We start from the raw sequence: 18,662 nt of genomic DNA on the forward strand, positions 1-18,662 counted from the left end.
TATTCAAATGGTAAAATATGACCAAGAACCTCATGCACTGCTTTTAAAGAAAAATAAAGAACACAACACACGCTGGTAGGACGACAAAGCAAAATCCAAACATAAGGACCGCATAAAACAGCCAAATGTAATTTTAAAACATTATCCAATAACGTCGACCTGTCGAAATTCGAAGGGGAAAGTGAAGCATTCTCGACAATGCCAGGCTTCTAACCAAGATCGGAAGCAATCAGCCAATCATCGTGAACAAACATTTGAGGCCTTTTTATTATAATTCATAAACTAACTTTTAAGGTTTTTTTTTTTTTTTTTAATAATTCAGCCCCTTAAATACCTGTCATCTCATTTTGTTAGAAATAGTTTTTTTTTCTTTTACTTTTGGACGTTTACACCCTCCGCCACCCCCGGCACGCTTTTCCCTCCCTCTTTGGATATAAATGTCTTTGACTTACACATCACAATGTTATTTATTATAAAATAATAATAATAATAATAAGATATATGACAATTTTATACACTTTCAAGACTTAAACAAATTCATAGGATATATACTGTTCAGTAACTCAAGTGCAGAGAGCGAAAGTGACACTAACTTAAAACACTATTCAAGAGTTATTTTAGATTATTGTAGCACCTGATGGTTTATACTTTCTAGAAAGGTACAAGCTCGGGGAGTATTTTGTGGCTTGATAATTTCCTTTTCACTGTTAAAATAAAAAACAAACAACCGCCATTGACGCCTTATAACTAATGCACACAAAATCACGTCACTTCTAATTTATTTTTGTCTTCGCGACGCAAATCCAAACATGCTGTAACATGAACGAATCACACATTCAGAACCTAATCACGAAAATTATGTATAGCTTCTTAATCTTGCTACTTGCCGTCACTCGATCATATTTTCTCTTATTTTAATATTTTATAACATTAAAGAAATAAAAAAGGACTGGAAACTATGAACCACCTCATGCCAACCAAAAAATATTTTGCCACTAAGCGATTCTGCATTGCACAAATCTTCAAATTACTTCTAGTATGGCAGCATGGTTTGAGAAAATATCTCGCGTTAGAGATGTAAAGTATATCTACTCACTCTCTTCGTCACTATTGTCTATGCTCAAATGATTCATATTCTTTTCAAGAGGTGGAAGTCCATCTTCTGAATCGGAAGAGTTCTGACTTTTATCCTCACTTTGTGCCGTAACTGTCCATGCAACAGCAAAAAATACAAAACATATTAGGATAAATTTCCCAAATAATATTTTTTGATAATTTGATTGCGGTACCTATATTCTATTCATAGCGATCTTTTCTTTGTGATATACTAAAAAAAATCAGCACCTAAAGGCATCAGAAACACATTCATGGCTTCATGTATTGACGCACGAAAGCTTACCCTCTCTTGGAGATTTCGTAGTTATGGCCACCATCGTATAAAAAAGATATTACATTTACAACCAATACATACCTTCACTATCAGTAGGAGGCCTTGGAATCTGTCTCTCTTGTGACAGCCAAGCATTTTGAACGGAAATAATTTCAGCACTATTTTGGCATTTGGAGTAGGCCCTCAGTAATTCCCTGCATTAATTAATATGAAATTGTCAATATAGAAGAGTCTATGAAGTCTCGTGCAATTGAGAAACAAGTCAATTGAATCATGTGTTAGTTATGTAGCTGTGGAAATAAAAACAATTAGAATCAATTTGTATTTCCTTACAAAGAAAAGCCCTTGAATTCACTGGAGTACTACATAGAAACAGATGAATTGAACTGTGTGTTAGACTACACACTTGATCACCTAATTATATAGCTAGAATACAATTAATCACACGAATAATCAAGGGACTAATTAGGGGCTACTTGGGAGCTAATAGCATGCTAACTTGAGCCTAATCATCATAGCCAATCAGTATTGTTATTAGGAACCCGGATACGAGAACAGAAAACAAGAAAAAAAAATATTTCTTGATTGCAAAAGAACAAAACAAAGGAGATAGATAACACGGATATTCCAAATTATTTACAAAAACATCTGTCTATGGTTACATACAAAGACAGGATTTATTGCAGTATTCATTTGCAACTCATGCTTACTTAAGTGATACACTAATCTCAGAAGGGATAAAATAAGCATCAGAAAGGACAAAAGGATAGCTATGTAAATTAAGCGTAATTTTTTTATAATGACACATTCCAGGGTCTGGAGAAACCAAGAGGGGATCTGAATACCCTGTCGCCTTTATGTAACGAGCAGAGATAAATAAATGCCATGCTGATGTTTCAACTTGTGCCCCCAAATGTATCAGAAGTGAAAAAAAAACGAATAACAGTTATATAAATGAACTATATCATACCCATTTAGAGACATGAAAGCATGACCCCATTTGAACTTGCCAAGCAACAAATTTGCAGTTTTTTCTTCCCCACTGTAAGATTGCGGCAAAGAACTTTAACCATATAAACAATAACAAACCAAAGAAAGAAAGAAAAATATATCATCTAGTCACTAGCCGCAGATAAGGTCATCGGTATACCATATTGTCAAAGCAGCAGATAAGGCCTCTACACAAGATAGCTGGCATGGCCGACCATAATTTACTGGATTTGCTGCTACAAGCCATGGCACTGCAATAAAAAAAAAAACTAATTTATTACATTCCATGTCAATAGGGACAACCTTTAAACAAGGCAAAAAGATTAAATGCAATGGTACAAGAAGGAAATTTTAAGCATCACGGACAACTACAATAGTACTTGAATCAAGCATGGATAATTAGATATAAAACGAATATAAAACAAATTTGGAATGTATTCTTGTCATTGGCTAAGTTCATACAGAGGCGAGGAGCAGTGCAGCGTAGCCTCACAAAAGGCACATCATCTAAGCGTGCCCATGAACAATCCACAACAGCCAAGCCTTTCTTCTGGATTATAGAGTAATCTTCTCTTGAGACACATTGATTTCCAGCAGGACTGTCAAAACAGAATTACAGTAAATCATTAATCACTATTCAGAAAACACAGGAATTTGCAATATATAGATAATTAGATATAGCTACTTAACAGTCAAAATAAAATGCATTGTTTCAGAAGGTGAACATCATAAGGCATTATGGCCCATTTGTTCTTCCAGAGAATTTTTTGCCTTTTCAAGAATTGCTTCCATAAAAAATGCTTCAATAGAAGTATTGTATAGCAACAAATTTATGAGATCTTTTTTTCCCTTCTTTTGCTTTATATGAGAAGCAAGCATCAATTCTTGCTTCTCTAAAGAAGAAGATTTTTGCCTCCGCTGTCATTACTTTTGTACTATACTTAAACATAAAAAAAAATAATAATAAAAAAAATATAAAAAAAACAAAGTGTATTTTTCAAACTAAAAAGTAGCTTTGTCAATTTCATAGCATGGTTGAACAGGTTTTTAATGAAGGGATTAATAAGTGCTCCAAGTGCATTAAAAGTGAAGAAACATATGGGGTGTCACCCAGTTTCCTACAGTCCAATCAACCTCCTCTGCCCATCTAAAACTATGTTTGGCCCAACCTTTTTTATTTTTATTGAAAGCTATTTTAAAGTTGAAGATCAATTAGAACTTTAAAGATTAAACAGAAGTTCTTTGACAGATTTACTTAAAAGCTATTTTTAAACTAAAAACTCTGAGGTCAACCCAACTTCCTACAGTCCAATCAACCTCCGCCAGTCTACGGCTATGTTTGGTCAACCTATTTTTCCCCTTTAAAGTTAAAGCTCAAAATATGAGGTTCAAAAATAAAGTAGAAAATGTTTGACAGTTTAAACTTAAAAACTCATTCTAAACTAAAATCTCTGTTTAATTGCCCCACATAAATTAATCCAGGATGAGAAGAAGTTAGGACATGCAGCTTAAAGTGTGTTTGGATCAGCTTCTACTTTTAATAAGGAGAAGAAAAAACAAAACAAAAAGCTAGGCCAAACACTATTTTGAAGTCAAAAAAGTTATTGTTTTCAATGATTGATCACGATCATCCATTGTTTGAGAAAAACACAATAACTGAAAAACCAAAGTGCTTTAGGGCAGCAGCAAATTTTTTTTTACAAAAAATAAATTATATTGCCAGATGGAGACAGGTTAACAACTACACAGAAAATAGAGGCAGAAGCAAAGAACATTTTCTACAGTTCTAATTCGTGCCCATACAACTAGTTGATAAAAATCATGAACATGTTGGCATGTTATGCTATATCAAGATTAAATGATAAACCATGTTCAGGCAAATGTAACATATTCTTCAGACATAGTGAGAAAAAGAGAGTTTCCAGCAAAATACCTTAAAACAACGCCCCCAAAACCATTACTCACACGTAACTCCTGTATAAAATCAATCAAAATGAGTACTACTGACATATAAAATCATGCAATTGACCAATGACCTCCATAGAATACTGAATCAACAATAACAAATTAAGAAGGAACTAATTAGTATTATTTCTAATTACACCACACACTCAAGATTTGTACACCTTTAGTAACTTGTTATAAATGATAAATTTTATCAATTATCAATTCAACTATTAAATCACGTCATATTATCCTAATGATCATGTATAGTTGTAAACCAAATTTTAGATAATTTAGACATCTATAAATATGCAATATAATAGTAATGACTTATTTATATTTTAAATAAATATATTATGTGTTAAAATAAGGTGGTGCAACAAATTATCAAATAGATTTTGGATTGTATGAAATTTGATATACCTTATAAGAACTTTTTAGTCCAATGGTAAAATTGATAAAATTTACTATTTATAAAAAGTTATTGTTCTCCCAATGTCAAATTGGGCCTGCCCATGTGCACTATATTTTATATGATAGGGCCATGGGTGCTTGAACTCACAATAAATTGGACAAAACAAGCTGCAAGGGGATCCACTTCTGTAGCAGCCAGCAGTTACCTGTTCAAAGGCAGGAACAAATAATGGGAATGGGTAGTAGCACACAGAGGGGGACATTGGTAACTATTTCCTCGTAGGATTTAGCATTATATGATATATATATATATATATATATATATATATATATATATATATATATATATAAATTATTCAAATAAAAGGAACAAGGCAGATTTTCAGCCATTATTGTACTTAAGTTTGTTTTTTTTTCCGAAATGACTCTTCATATCTCAATCACGGTATGTTCTTCCTCTTTTACTATAGCACTCTGATCTTTTCTAGAATCTCTTGCACAGTACTCTATTTGTAGTTTCAGGTATACCAAGAAAACTCCAACAAACAAACTTGAAATAAATGCAAATTAGAGGCCTTTGATGTCTAACATAAGCTTCTAATTGCAACTAGCTTCAACCAATGACTTTGGTGTTACCCTTAGCATTCAAAATCAACACCAGTTTGCATTTTTAGTTGAGTTTTAAACTTTTATAAAGTGTTATTTAATACAACAATGATACTTAACATCCAATTAACTCAAATGCAAGATATATGCATACATGCTTATGCTTATATATGTTAATATGCATGTACACAGTACACCAAAACATGTGTGCAAAAGGTAATCAGAGAATGAAAAAAGAAAGAGAGAGAGAGAGAGAGAACAAATACTTGCCTTTAGCATGCCCAATCTTGAAAGCTTGCGTCCAGTGCACCTTTTGGCATCGCATTGCCCAAAATCCTGAGTCAACATCACACGAAACCAATTACATCCAAAATACAAAGTCACACTACATACCATATGAATATAGGAGTCTATTTGGATATATACTAATAAGTAATTTTGATTTGAGAGCTTCTCTAATAAAGATAACTCTTTAATTTAAGTAGAAAAACTCTCAAAAGTATTTTTCCTTGTATTCAAACGGATTCTATATATGAATTCAGCAATGACATGTATATTATATAGTAATACCAAACAATAGTACTATGTTGAACTTGTTATTCTACTCATAGTGAGACTCCTAGCGGAATATCTAACAACTCAGTAAAATTAAAATTGGGAAAACGGTTATATGCATACCCACATTGCAAGCTTTATTTTGGGTTCCGTGAGCTCCTCCTCCTCTTCCTCCTCACCCTCGACATTTTCCGTTGCTGCAGCGAACACAGAACATGTTATGTTTGAAAATAAAGAAGTAAATTGAACCAAAAAAAAAAAAAAAGATGGAATCGAGAAGTACCTGGAATGGAGCTTTGAGAATCGTCGTCTCTGAAAAGAAGTTAGAGAAATAAGCAAAGGCGCGTAAAGAGGGATCAAAAATCGAAAGCATAGGTATTGGGAAAGAAGTTAGTTACAGTAAGAGTTGTTGGTGTTGTCGACTTGATTGAGCGCGATGAGTTCTGAATCTCCTTTGTCTGTTATTCCCCATTTTTGCAAGAGAACGCCAACCGGAAATTGATTGTTAGTTGTTACTGCTTTTGCTATTTGTTCTTCTCATTAGGTTAATATGTTATTGTCGTGCTCGTGCCTATGGGGTTTAAGGTCATTGCATCCATGGGTGCGCATTTTAGTACCACATTTGTTATCTCCATTTTATTATATTCATAATTTTAATCACTCAATTTTTAGATTTGTAATTTCACTTTTAAATTTTATAAAAATTTTAATAAATATTATTATTATTAAATATTTATTTGTGAAATTGTTAACATACAGCTACTTCTTTTTTTTAGAAGAAGTACATTAGATTACAATTACAATATTTTTTAAAATATATCTAAATGTAACTTGTTAATTTCTTCCTTCTAAAAGTTACATGGTATAAGTTAATTGAAAAACTCCTAAAAATATAGAAAAATTAATATTTAATAATATTTTAGTTAAATTGTATTTTCGTTTTCATTTTAACATATTTTCATTTATTTTTACCATTTTATCAGGTAAATAATTTTAACCCATTCTTATCTATTTTTAACACTTTTATAGGATAAAATATAGGAATTAATAGTTTAATTATTATTAAATATTATTTATCATGATACTTATTTAATATCAAATCCTTTATTAAAAATTCCAATGTCAACTAGTGAAATTTTAACAATTGAATCAAAATTATAAAATTTTTATAAATTTCAAAAATTATAACTGTGAATTTAAAAATTAAGAGAGCAAAATAACATGTTGAATATTCTGTGAGAAAAAAGTGAATTTAGTTGACAATTATTCATTTTAGTTAAAAACAAAAATAATTGCTGAAAAAATAAAAGGGTTTTTTTAATTTTATTTTATAAATTTACTAATGCATGTATATGTAACGTTTTCTTCTCTCTCTCTCTTTTTTATTAATCGTTATTTTTTTTTCTAGAATAAAAAACTTACTTTTTTTTTTGGTGTTGAAAAAACTTACTTTGATACCATATGATAAAAATGATTATTTTCTAAAAAAATATATATAATTGACCGATATTTGTGAGGAACAGTGTGTAAAAGAGTATTTTAGTATCTTGTATCATAATGTTAATCACACTTTGTAACTATATGTGAAAGAGGAAAAAATGATTTTTTCTCTCTAAAATCCTTCTTTTAGTTTATATTGATTTATGTTTTTTTACATGTTCTTAAATTGGTCATGTGGTTGATTATTAGTTGACATCATATATGAGTATAAGTGAATTTGCACTTTTCATGAAGGTCCTTTGGTCCAATTTAATATTAGTTATGAATGAAATCATGTTTGAACATAAAGTCAAAGTCAAGAATCTCCCATATCAATTGTGATAATCAATAGGAACATCTTAATAGAGAGACTAGTCCCATATTTAATTTAATAAAAAATATTTAAAAATTATCAATATTTATTAAATCAATTAATGTTATGTTTAATTATTAAATTTTAAGATATTGAGTTCAAGTTTTAAATTTATAAAAATACTTAATTTTAAATATATATATATATATATATAGGGATGACAAAAATATCCGCACCCACGAGTATCTGTGGATAAAATTCGCTAGGATAATAAATGGATAGGCTAATTGGGTACTCGCAGATAATGGAGACGGATAATTTTTTACCCGTTTATAAATGGGGCGGGGTCAGGTATGATAATATCCAAACCCGCGGGTACCCGTTTAATATTATTTCTTAAATATCCTAATTATCCTTGTACCATATAACTCTAGAACTAACTCTCTCATTTTATTTTTTCACAAAAGTGAGGTTGATGAAGTTACCGACATGTGTTAAGCATGTTATAAAATTATGTTGGATGTAATTTGATTAATTTTTTAGCTTTGATTGAACCAATAAGATTTATGTATTCTAAGTTGTTTACTTTCATTTGAAATTATGAGATTGAATTATTGTAGCTTTGTGATGAGACTTTAACTTACTTGTGAGATTGATGTATTTTAAGTTATTGATTATCTTGAATTTTTATTATTATTTCAACAAAATTAACGTTAAATAAAAGTTCAAAATTAACATTGAATTTTTATTTTTAATATTTCAATGACATTAAAATATAAACTTAAAATTATTCGTAATATAACTTTTTTAATTTTTTAAAAATATTATAAATATCCATGGATATCCTAGATATCCGTGGGTATTCAAGAAATTCATGAATACCCGCACGGATATGAGGTGAGTATGAGGCCAATTTTTATTCAGCGGGGCATGGGCGGGTTTACTATTACCCGTCCCCATGGGGCCCCATTGCCATCCCTATATATATGAGGGGATTATAATTATATCGGCGTAATTTTTACTAAATTTACACCACTCAATAATTTTATATTAAATGCGAATTTTGTAAATCTAAATGTTAGATTGAAAGTTCATATTTTAGTGTATTTTTAAATGAATATATTATGTCAATTTTGTTTTATAAAAATAAAGTATCAAATCATTTTTAATTAATATAAAATTTTGTATATATGATCTAAGAGATATGAACTTTTAATCTAACGGTTGAATTTACCAAATTCACATTTAATATAAAATTATTGAGTAGTGTAATACTTAGTAAAAGTTACACCGGTATAATTATAACCCCTCATATATATATATATATATATATATGAGTTAATCAATTATATATTTTAATTGTGTCATGTCACATTTAAAAATAAATGTGTTTATAGTGACATGACACAGTTAAAAGATATAATTAATTGTCAGTGTAAAAACTTTACGATATATAAATAATTAACTCATATATATATATATATATATATATATATATATATATATATATATAATTGGTGTGATTTATTGGTAAAGAATTCGGGTTGGGCTAGAACTAAAACGGGTCATGTGATATGTGATCGTTTGATGACAGAACACCCCTGCAAAATTGTTGTGAATTCAATCGGTGTAGCCAAAATAAGGTTGTAGTTGCACCCGTGTTGTTGTAGCAGGGGTTCCGTCAAACATTCCCTCCACACTCCCACTCGATCCATTCCACTTCTGCACTCTAAATCTCAACACACCCTCTTCCCACTGCCATGTTGCGCAGGTACCCACACCTATCTTCTTCCCCTTTGTTATCTGGGTGCCCGCAAATTCGAATCTTTTCCATTCCGTTGTTTTCTCTAATCTCTCTCTCTTTTTTTTTATTTTTATTTTTTTATTTTTTTTATTTCACTTTCGCAGGTCCATTTTGGAAATATCATCTCGCTCAACTCTTAGAAGGAACCCCAGACGTTTTATATACCAGGTGACTACCTAATTTAATCTCTGTTGTTTTACATTTTATTTTCAATGCAATTGATGCAACATGCTCCTTGATGATTACTCTTATGTTTTACAATTTATTTTGCTTTTTACCCTCAATACCAATTTGCCCTCGCAAACTACTGCTTTCACTTTTATAACCATATATCATATCCTCATTAGTCTATGCTTTTACTCCGTATAGACCACACAATCTGTGTCATCCCAATTTTCAATATCTTTGCACCTCACACTGGCAATTGGAAGTTAAAACCCTTACTTGACCCTTCTGAGTTCTGATGCAAGACGGCAGAACTGTTAGTATTTCCTAAATGCCAAAGGGTTAAGGGTATGTACTGGGGGGGAATTGAAGGTTAATAGAGGATATGTGAGGGGTGTGATGGTTTGGGAACAAAAGGTTGGTTTTTAAGGATCAACTGGTGGCTATTAGGATACTGGTAATAGAACCTGCCATGTTAGGATTGGATTTTGCATTTTGGGGGTAGATCTAAGAAAGAAGCACAGACACGGTGAACAGGACTCATTAAGTTCTCAAAATTATGGGACACAGAAATTAAATATATTAAGTTGACAATTTATTGAATAATTCATTATATATATATATATATATAAACTTCAAGATTTACAATATCTTGATGAATGCCATATGTGCTAATTCTTGCTGATTTGTCAGCCCCTCCCACACACCATGAAACATCATTTCTATTGATATTTTCCTAAAAATTTCCCTAAATGAACTTGTCATGATAGTCAGAGCTAGCAATGCATTTTTTTTTCCTTTCAAATTTTAAATGGCCATGTCCATGCATTGTCCAGGGCAAACTATTTTATTATCAAAAAAATTGGACCTGTATGCTCTTATTGTGTATTTTGGGTGCTATCTACCCTTGGATTCAGATCTTTATGTGTATATTGGGAAAAAAGCAAAAGGATAGTAAGGTTAAAAGTAGGAAGAAAATTTATCTAGGTGTCTCACTTAGGGTGTGATTGTATGACATGAACAAACACAAAGCTGAAGATCAAATTAAACTCTAAATAGAGCTAGGCATGACTTGGGAATTAATATGTAGTCCTAAAGTTGAAACCCAAACTAAATAACCTAAGACTAGTAGGCATAGATCATAGTGGCCCAAGTAACAGAAATGAATTAAGAACATGATGCCCCAAAAATGATCAAAATGGCCAAAATATCTTTGTGATGGAAAACATAGTATTAACTAAAATAAGTTTACAGATTCTCAAGCCTCCTCTTAGTTTTACTGCTTCATGGATGACTCTCCTTGGTTAGAGAAAACTAATCCTCAAGTTTCAAGCTATATAAGCTGTGTCCTTGCTGCTGAATAAGTATTTTTTCTCCCCAAACCTCCTTCTTGCTGAAGAAGGAAATAATTATAAAGACCAAGGACTTTGTCACTCACAAGGTTAGATTTTTTAGGAGTGATAAAACACTTGTAGGAGTGTTCATTATGTTCTGTACTCTGGATAGGTTTGAATCATGTACTTTAGTAACATCTACATTTTCCCCCCATTACCTATTTTTAATATTCTCGTCTTCTACATCTATATTGCTCTCTACATATTACATAAACACAAGATACAGATATTTAAATAGGAAATTATGAGAATATATTCAAACAAAGTGTTTAAAAATTAAAAGCTATAATTTTGATGGACACCTCTGGCTACTAACTGATGCATAGGATGGGTAAATGATTTTTTTTTTGCTTAGGGTAAACATATGGCTGGTCGGATTTCAGAAATTGTGTGCTCAAATGTAGATAGTTGTGCTACGAAGTAGGAAGAATCCAATACCTAGAGCACATAATACTTTAGTAGTTACCAAAGAAAGAAATGCTTGGCAAAAATAGTGCAAGATCCTTGACGATCTTAGAATATTTGATGCAGGAAGAGTACTTTATGCCATTATGATGGGATTCTTACTCTTGCTTGCATGTATGCCCCCTGTTATTATGTTGAATCAAGTGTAAAAGTCTTATGCACTCAAATGAAGCATGAAGCTTCTAACCTGCCTGCAATCTGCATATTTGATATCTTTATAGTATACATTGAATTACTGATTCTAACTAACAACATTGCAGTAATAATTTGGTAACAACAATCTGTAGCCCAGAATGTTGGGCGATAAAATATCAACAAGAGAATAAACCCAACCAGCAGGAATGAGAATGTTGTGTTGGACGAGTGGACATACTAGAGAAGATAGGATTAGGAATGGAAGCATTAGAGTGAAAGTTAGGGTAGTACCTACTGTAGAAAAAGAAATGGTTGAATCTCATCTTAGGTGATTAGGTTTTGTGTGAGAAGATCTGTAGAAGCCCCAATTAGAGAAGATTAGACTGGATGGAAGATGGAACTAAAGGCAAAGGAAGATCAAGAATAATTATAGGCAAAACCATTGAGAAATAATTAGAAGTAAATGTTTTTTCTGTAGACCTAATTTTGCAATATAACGTTGTGGCATTGTTTAATTTAATCCATATATGTAGCCAACCTCACCAAGTGGAAGAGGCTTGGTTGTTATTGTTGTAGCATAATGATCAATGAATTTATATGCTAATGTATTGCAAAACTGGTGCTAGTGTTACCACTTCTCATTGCTACTGTACTAATTTCATTATAGGAATGTGGGACAGGAAAGTGTAGTTGAAACAAACTCTTCTTGCTATAAAATTACAATTTAGTGTATTTATATATGTTCTAGGAACTGCTTAGGTTGTTTATCTGGTCATGCTTATTTCCAATTTCAATCAGCTTCATATGTTACACTTTTCTAATTTTTACCCTTTTCTTTTATTATATCATTCAGCAGATACCTTTACATCTATCTTCGCAAAGGAGTTTTTCAACTGCATCAAAACCAGGGAGTGCCCCAGCTTCTGGCTCCCCAGGAAAGCCACCTGAGTCTAATGGCACTTTATCAAAGTTTTTCATTGGAAGTATAGCTTTAGGTGCTGCTTTTCTGGCAGCTTATCAAACTGGTTATTTGGATCAATATCTTAAGAAGGAACCGCATAGTGTTCCACAGGAAGCTCATGTCGATGCAACTATTGAAAATTTGAAGAGTGTGCAACATTCAACGGACCCATTAATTTCACCTACTGAGAAATTTAACAACGAAAATCCCACTGTGGAGCTTGCAGAGCAGAAGGTTGATGCCCATTTTTCACAGCCAGAAATCGTAGTAGAAGATCAAGTGGATAAGCTGACTCCTGTGCAAGACAAATCTGATATTGCTGAAGATGGTACCATTGCTGCCAAAGAAAACCAATTGCCTGAATATCCTCCAAGCAGTCCAACATCTGATGATCTAAGTAAAGAATCTGTGGTGCAATCTGACAGGAGTATTGGAATAAAAAGTACCGAGACAGACAATGCCTCAAGATTGGAAGAGGGACTTCAAAATACAGCCACATCTGCGCAGACCAATGCAGTTCCAGATGAAAATGGGATGAAAAATATTCAACCAGAACAACTGGCAATACAAGAAGCACAGGAGAGAAGAGAGGTACTTATGAATTTGTCTAGGTTTGATATACAGGTTAATCATTAATATCAGCAGCTCTAGTCTATTTTTTTTGGTAAATCATGCTGGTTTAAATTTTATATTAGAATGTTAACTTATCAAATGATTCAGTTATTTTCTAGCATTCACCAAAGTTTTTTTTTCTTCCTGTTATTTATTTTTCTAAAATGACTTTTGGCATTTATTTCTTTTTAATATATTTACTTTCTTACTACATTACAGAGTGCATTAGGCAAAGATATAGAGCAACAACCTACCCTCCTTGAGGAGTATCACTTAAGGAATAAATCAGAAAGAAACCCTGCAACTTATATGTATAGTCACGGCTTTACTGAGAATAGCAATTTTCTTGAAGGAAAAGAGGTCACTTTAGAATCTTGCTTTTATATACATATAATTTGTTGTGTGTTGTACCTTTATTTATGATCTGAATCATACCTGAAAGCTAACTTGTTGAAAAACTAGGCACTTAGTGGTGCAATGGAGGAATTGAAAGATGGTTACGTGTCTGAGGATGGGAAACTCGTTCTAGATTTCTTGCAAGCCATCCATGCTGCAGAGAAAAGGCAGGCTGATTTAGATGCACATGTTTTTAATGAAGAGAAGAAAGTGTTAAAGGTTTGGCCTATAACATACCATCCTTTGTAACTCATACTCTAAATCCATGCAAGTGTGCTTAGTATTTGTAGCTTTTTGGTTATTGATGAGCTTTGAAATCTTTATTTTTCTTAAAACATTGTTGACATTAGGAAAAATATGAAAATAAGTTGAAAGATGCAGCAGCCAGAGAACTCATGCTTGCTGAGGAGGCTGCAATGTTGGACAAGGTAAAAAGTTTTTTGTTTTTATCTTTTAATTTTTATTCAATTTAATGTATTTTTGCTTGTTGGTTTTTGTCTTATATACACGGATTGGAATAATGAGTGCAAAAGACATTGAGAGAGGTTGGCTCTGTTATTAAAACAGAGAATAGTTCCTGTTTATCATTTAAGTCATTCATAGTTTTAGAAAAATAGTTCGTATTAAAATTGAAGCTATACTATTATATTCCAAGTTTGACTCAATAATGGTCATGTAAAAATAATCAGAATCTAATTTGAACTCAATCTATCAGACTTGTTTTGTAATTTTGAAGTTTGTCCATCGATCAAGTTGAATGATTTCTTTCAGATGTGCTGTTTGCCTTTCCCTGGCTGTTTTTGTCCAGATGACAAGAATCCAAATCTATGATTAACTCTCTATCTTTCCTCCATTACATTTTAATACTTCTCAGGACCTGAAAAGAGAACGAGCAAAAGCAGCCCTTGCTATCAAGTCACTGCAAGAAAAGATGGAAGAGAAACTGAAGACAGAACTTGAACAGAAGGTGCACATTTAGTTTTTTGTTTGTTTTGCAAGTACTGTTTTCACACTTTCTCTGCATGACTGCTGTTACTGGTATCAGTCACTATATAATATTTGTTAAAATAAAAATGTATCTTTGGGAATTGCAGGAAATTGAAGCTGAATTGAATTTGAAAAAAGTTCAGGAATTAGCAAAGGCCGAGTTAAATGCAGCCATAGCAAATGAGAAGGCAGCTCAAATTGAAAAAATGGCTGAAGCAAATGTTAATGTGAGATTTCTGCTAAAATCAAGGATGGCTAGATACACTCACTTTAAATTATTATTCATAGCTTGACTTCACTTAATTTATGCAAAGGGATATAATTTTGATCAGTGGCTTCTAGAAGAATAAAATAGCCATAATAGTTTTGTGTATAAAAAATTTCTAGAGCAACATATACAAGGACTAGCTTTATCATGTTGGTCTAAAAAATTAACTCATGGTGTGCAAAACAATGTCCAATTATGGTTTAGCTGTCTTTTGCAATTTTTATCAGATTAAAGCCAATAATAACTCTGCTTAGTAGGCAAATGTGTTCTTAGTCATCAGCGAGTTTCTAAACGGAGAAAAAGTTTGTTTACCAGTATAGATTTTTTTGGTATAGAATGTAATCTACATTCCATCATTCTTAGCAAACAAATGCTGCTTGTTCATTACATAGTAGGTTCTTGTAGAGGGATTTTTTGACGAGTAGTGTTAAGATCCAAATGCAAGTGCAGACATCAAAGAAATGGTGTCCCTTTATGTACTGGTGATACTAGGGAACTGCCTTAATTGCTTTATATGCTGAGAACCAAAATAACATCTGTTTGGGTCTTCTCTGGCTTGTTACAGACCCTGTACATCCAGAGCAACATGTTGTATAAATTGTTTGGAGATAACTTTCAGTACAGCCGCATACATCCTAAATGAAAATGTGAAATGTAAATAAGTGAATTTCTTACTTTCAAATATTTTTTTGTCTATGGATCTATGTGTTGCCTCTTCAAAGGATGAAGCATACCAGTGTTTCTACTATAAGTTTACATGGGATTGTGCTGGATATTTGTTTTGTCAATGGAAACCATTATTTTCTTTTCATCAACATCTGTCACACAACTACCGCATGCCTGCCTTGAATTTATTGGGAAAATCATTTGGTTATGCAAACTCAAATTTCTAGCATTGGTCAAGGAACATAAATTCATGTTGAAAAGGACAAAACACTGGGTAGACTTTTGATAATTGCAAAGTGGACAGGACATCATATTTTAGCTAGCGAGGCTTGATTCAGAATATTTATTAATGGACATACTTGTTGACTTTATTTTAGTCGTCGTTGAAATTTGTCTTGATTCAAAAATTTATTTCCTTTCATTTCTGTAGATAAATGCCTTATGCATGGCATTTTATGCTCGATCTGAAGAAGCTCGTCAAAGTCATGCTACACAAAATTTTGCTTTGGTAATATTTTTTTCTTTCCCCTGTTTCTTCATTTTGTTTTCATCTCTGTTTTGCCCATAGAGGAGCTTAATGTCAAAATATGAGTTTATAGTATTTTATTGATTTTTCCAGTCTTGCTTACCAGTTTCTTTTTTGTGAATGCATCCTGCAGAGAGCACTTGCACTGGAAGATGCACTGTCAAAAGGACTGCCAATTGAGAAAGAAATAGCATCTTTGCAATCTTATCTTGAAGGCATAGATAAAGATTCAGTTTTAGATTTGGTACTATCATCCCTTCCTGAAGAAACACGAAGCAACGGCACAGACACACAACTGCAGTTAAAGCATAAGGCAAGCTGTGTTCTTGTCAGTTGTTACTTGTTAACTTCACATGGAATTTTGGATTACTTTATAAAATTGCTACATTTCTTCTGTAAAGTGCTATTTTTATTTATTTGTTTTTTTGTAAATTGTTATTACTTAGTAACCTTGTAAAACTTTTATTTGAAGTTCTCCTAAAGGTCATATACTCTGTATGCTTATAGCATGAATCTGGGTCCCCTTAAATCAATTTCTTTACTTTCCATCAGTGATGAATCTCATCTGTTATGTTTTTAACATTCTTGTAATGCTCCTATCATGTGAAGCTGCCGTAGTGACATATCTGTACAGAAAAATTACAATTAACTAGCGTAGCAATTTCTGGAATTACAAAACATTGCAGTTTCCTGAAATGCACTTGTCTGTAACTACATCAATTCTAGAATGAATCTTTCACTTTTGGATTTCATTCCAGTTTCTAATTAGTGCATATTGTGTTGCAGTTTGATGCCTTAAAAGGCAGCGTACGACACTTCAGCTTCTTCCCACCAGGAGGGGGAGGTATGTTGGCACATTCTTTGGCACATGTTGCATCCTGGTTGAAGGTATGTGGATAACTGACTAACATTCTGTGATTCATGTGAAAATATAATTTATGGGGGCAGTTATAATTGGTGACCATTTAGGCATAATATATGCATTGATACATAAACTAGATGAATCTATTTGAATAAACTTCTCTACTTTTAAGAAAAATATAGGAAGGAAAAATGAAATAAGTTTCTCCATAAGTTAGTTTGTAGAAATTCTCTCATATTCACTTCTTGAAAATTTTATTTTTTCTTTATGCATAAGCTAGTCTTAGAGTCTAGCTTATGGGGATACTTATTTCATTTTTTCTAACTATTTTTTTTTTCTTACAAGTGTTTTTGGAGAAATTTATTCAAACAGATCTTATGTTTATGTTTTTCCCCGGGAACCGAATTCTGAACATGAAGAGTAAAAGGTTCTATTTGAATAAATAAAGTTGTACAGATGCTTTTTTGGTAAAAATTTTTAAAAAAAATATTATTTTAGTAAAAAATTCCCCTAACTTCTCCCATTTTCTTCTATGGAGCTCATCCCAAGTTCAAGATGAATGTTTGACTTTGGTGCATACTCAGGTTAAGGAAGACGACCAATCTGGTGATGGGATTGAATCTGTGATTAATAAAGTTGAGAGTTATTTGGCTGAAGGAAAGCTTGCTGAAGCAGCAGATTGTCTAGAAGAAAGTGTGAGAGGCACACAAGCTGCAGAAATTGTTGCTGGTTGGGTGAGGCAAGCAAGAAACAGGGCTATTTCAGAGCAAGCTGTGCTGCTTCTTCAATCCTATGCCAATTCCCTTAGCCTTACATGATTCCTAAATTTTGAATATTTATACAACCATGTTGATTCAATACCTAAGGTTGCAGAGATTATATTTGGCGGATGATGCCAACGGGAATTATTGACCTACGAGGAAAACGATTAACGTTATTCTTTCATAGCAGCTCAAATTCGTTGATTTTGTGATTTCTATGCAACTCCAATGGCTTTGGGGTTTTGACTGAAGTGACTTCAGGCTCTGTATAATTTTGCCTTTTGTTGCATTGCAACGTATTGAAATTTCAATAATATACACCAGGCGATCAGGACAACGTTGGACGCCACATGTGCATCTGTGCTTTCGATTCAAATTTTAGTTTTTTTGTTGGGTTGAAAATAAATTACAAGTAAATTGATGGTTAAGTAATTATAACGATGGAGTATAATTACAATGTTTTAGAAATTGTTCAGTTGTTATTATAATTAATAATGTTAATAAAATATAAGGGTATTTTTAAACATGTGCACTCAAAATAGGTTTTCTACTCAAACGTGATTTTACTTGAATCATTAGAGTCGATCTCTAATTCGGAGATTGAATAATATGTACCAAGTCTTTGGTCTGAATTTTGTTGTCTTTATAATCTTTTTTATTAATAAAAAAATATGATGTTACATGCAAGAATTTGGGAAAACAAGGGGGGAAGGAAGGGAAACCAATCCCAATCAGCCTTAAAGTAAATTAGTCTATGCACGTAATGTTTTGGAAATATAAAACGCATTTAATACTAAGCATTCAAAAAAAGTAGGAAGATTAGTTAAAAAAAAATGTAAGAAAATCTGGAGTGTGCTTAGCTACCATTTCAACGGTTTTAAACAAAAGTCTCTCACTTTGTAAAACAAAAATGTAGACGGAAGAATAAGGTTCCTAGAATCTAGCCAAAAACAAACAATTAAAATTAAC

At 32.2% G+C, this 18,662-nt stretch overlaps 2 protein-coding genes across 3 annotated transcripts; one reads left to right on the forward strand and one right to left on the reverse strand.

Annotated features, from left to right (window-relative positions):
* Nucleotides 1-677: 677 nt before the first annotated feature.
* LOC109816363 (RNase L inhibitor protein-like protein) lies at nucleotides 678-6,461 on the reverse strand. Its single transcript, XM_020381348.3, has 10 exons — nucleotides 6,298-6,461; nucleotides 6,183-6,211; nucleotides 6,023-6,096; nucleotides 5,615-5,680; nucleotides 4,314-4,354; nucleotides 2,843-2,979; nucleotides 2,541-2,631; nucleotides 2,361-2,432; nucleotides 1,472-1,584; nucleotides 678-1,207 (listed from the first exon to the last, which is right to left on the reverse strand). Exons 1-10 carry the CDS (start codon nucleotides 6,369-6,371, stop codon nucleotides 1,089-1,091), a joined length of 816 nt encoding a protein of 271 aa, XP_020236937.1. The 5' UTR covers nucleotides 6,372-6,461; the 3' UTR covers nucleotides 678-1,088.
* Nucleotides 6,462-9,228: 2,767 nt separating this feature from the next.
* Nucleotides 9,229-18,042, forward strand: LOC109816374 (MICOS complex subunit). Of its 2 annotated transcripts, none has more exons than XM_020381366.3 (12): nucleotides 9,229-9,462; nucleotides 9,600-9,663; nucleotides 12,508-13,206; nucleotides 13,447-13,587; nucleotides 13,690-13,842; nucleotides 13,974-14,051; nucleotides 14,498-14,590; nucleotides 14,718-14,837; nucleotides 15,975-16,052; nucleotides 16,204-16,383; nucleotides 16,857-16,958; nucleotides 17,517-18,042. In XM_020381366.3, the coding sequence occupies exons 1-12, from the start codon at nucleotides 9,452-9,454 to the stop codon at nucleotides 17,748-17,750; spliced, it is 1,953 nt and encodes a 650-aa protein (XP_020236955.1). In that variant the 5' UTR covers nucleotides 9,229-9,451; the 3' UTR covers nucleotides 17,751-18,042. The 2 variants fall into 2 exon arrangements, with proteins under 2 accessions (XP_020236955.1, XP_020236956.1); XM_020381367.3 differs by having other exon boundaries at nucleotides 12,511-13,206.
* The last annotated feature ends 620 nt before the right edge of the window (nucleotides 18,043-18,662 follow it).

This window comes from Cajanus cajan, chromosome 2 (assembly GCF_000230855.2).
Source record: "Cajanus cajan strain Asha chromosome 2, NIPB_CcT2T_4, whole genome shotgun sequence".
Taxonomy (NCBI): Eukaryota; Viridiplantae; Streptophyta; class Magnoliopsida; order Fabales; family Fabaceae; genus Cajanus; species Cajanus cajan.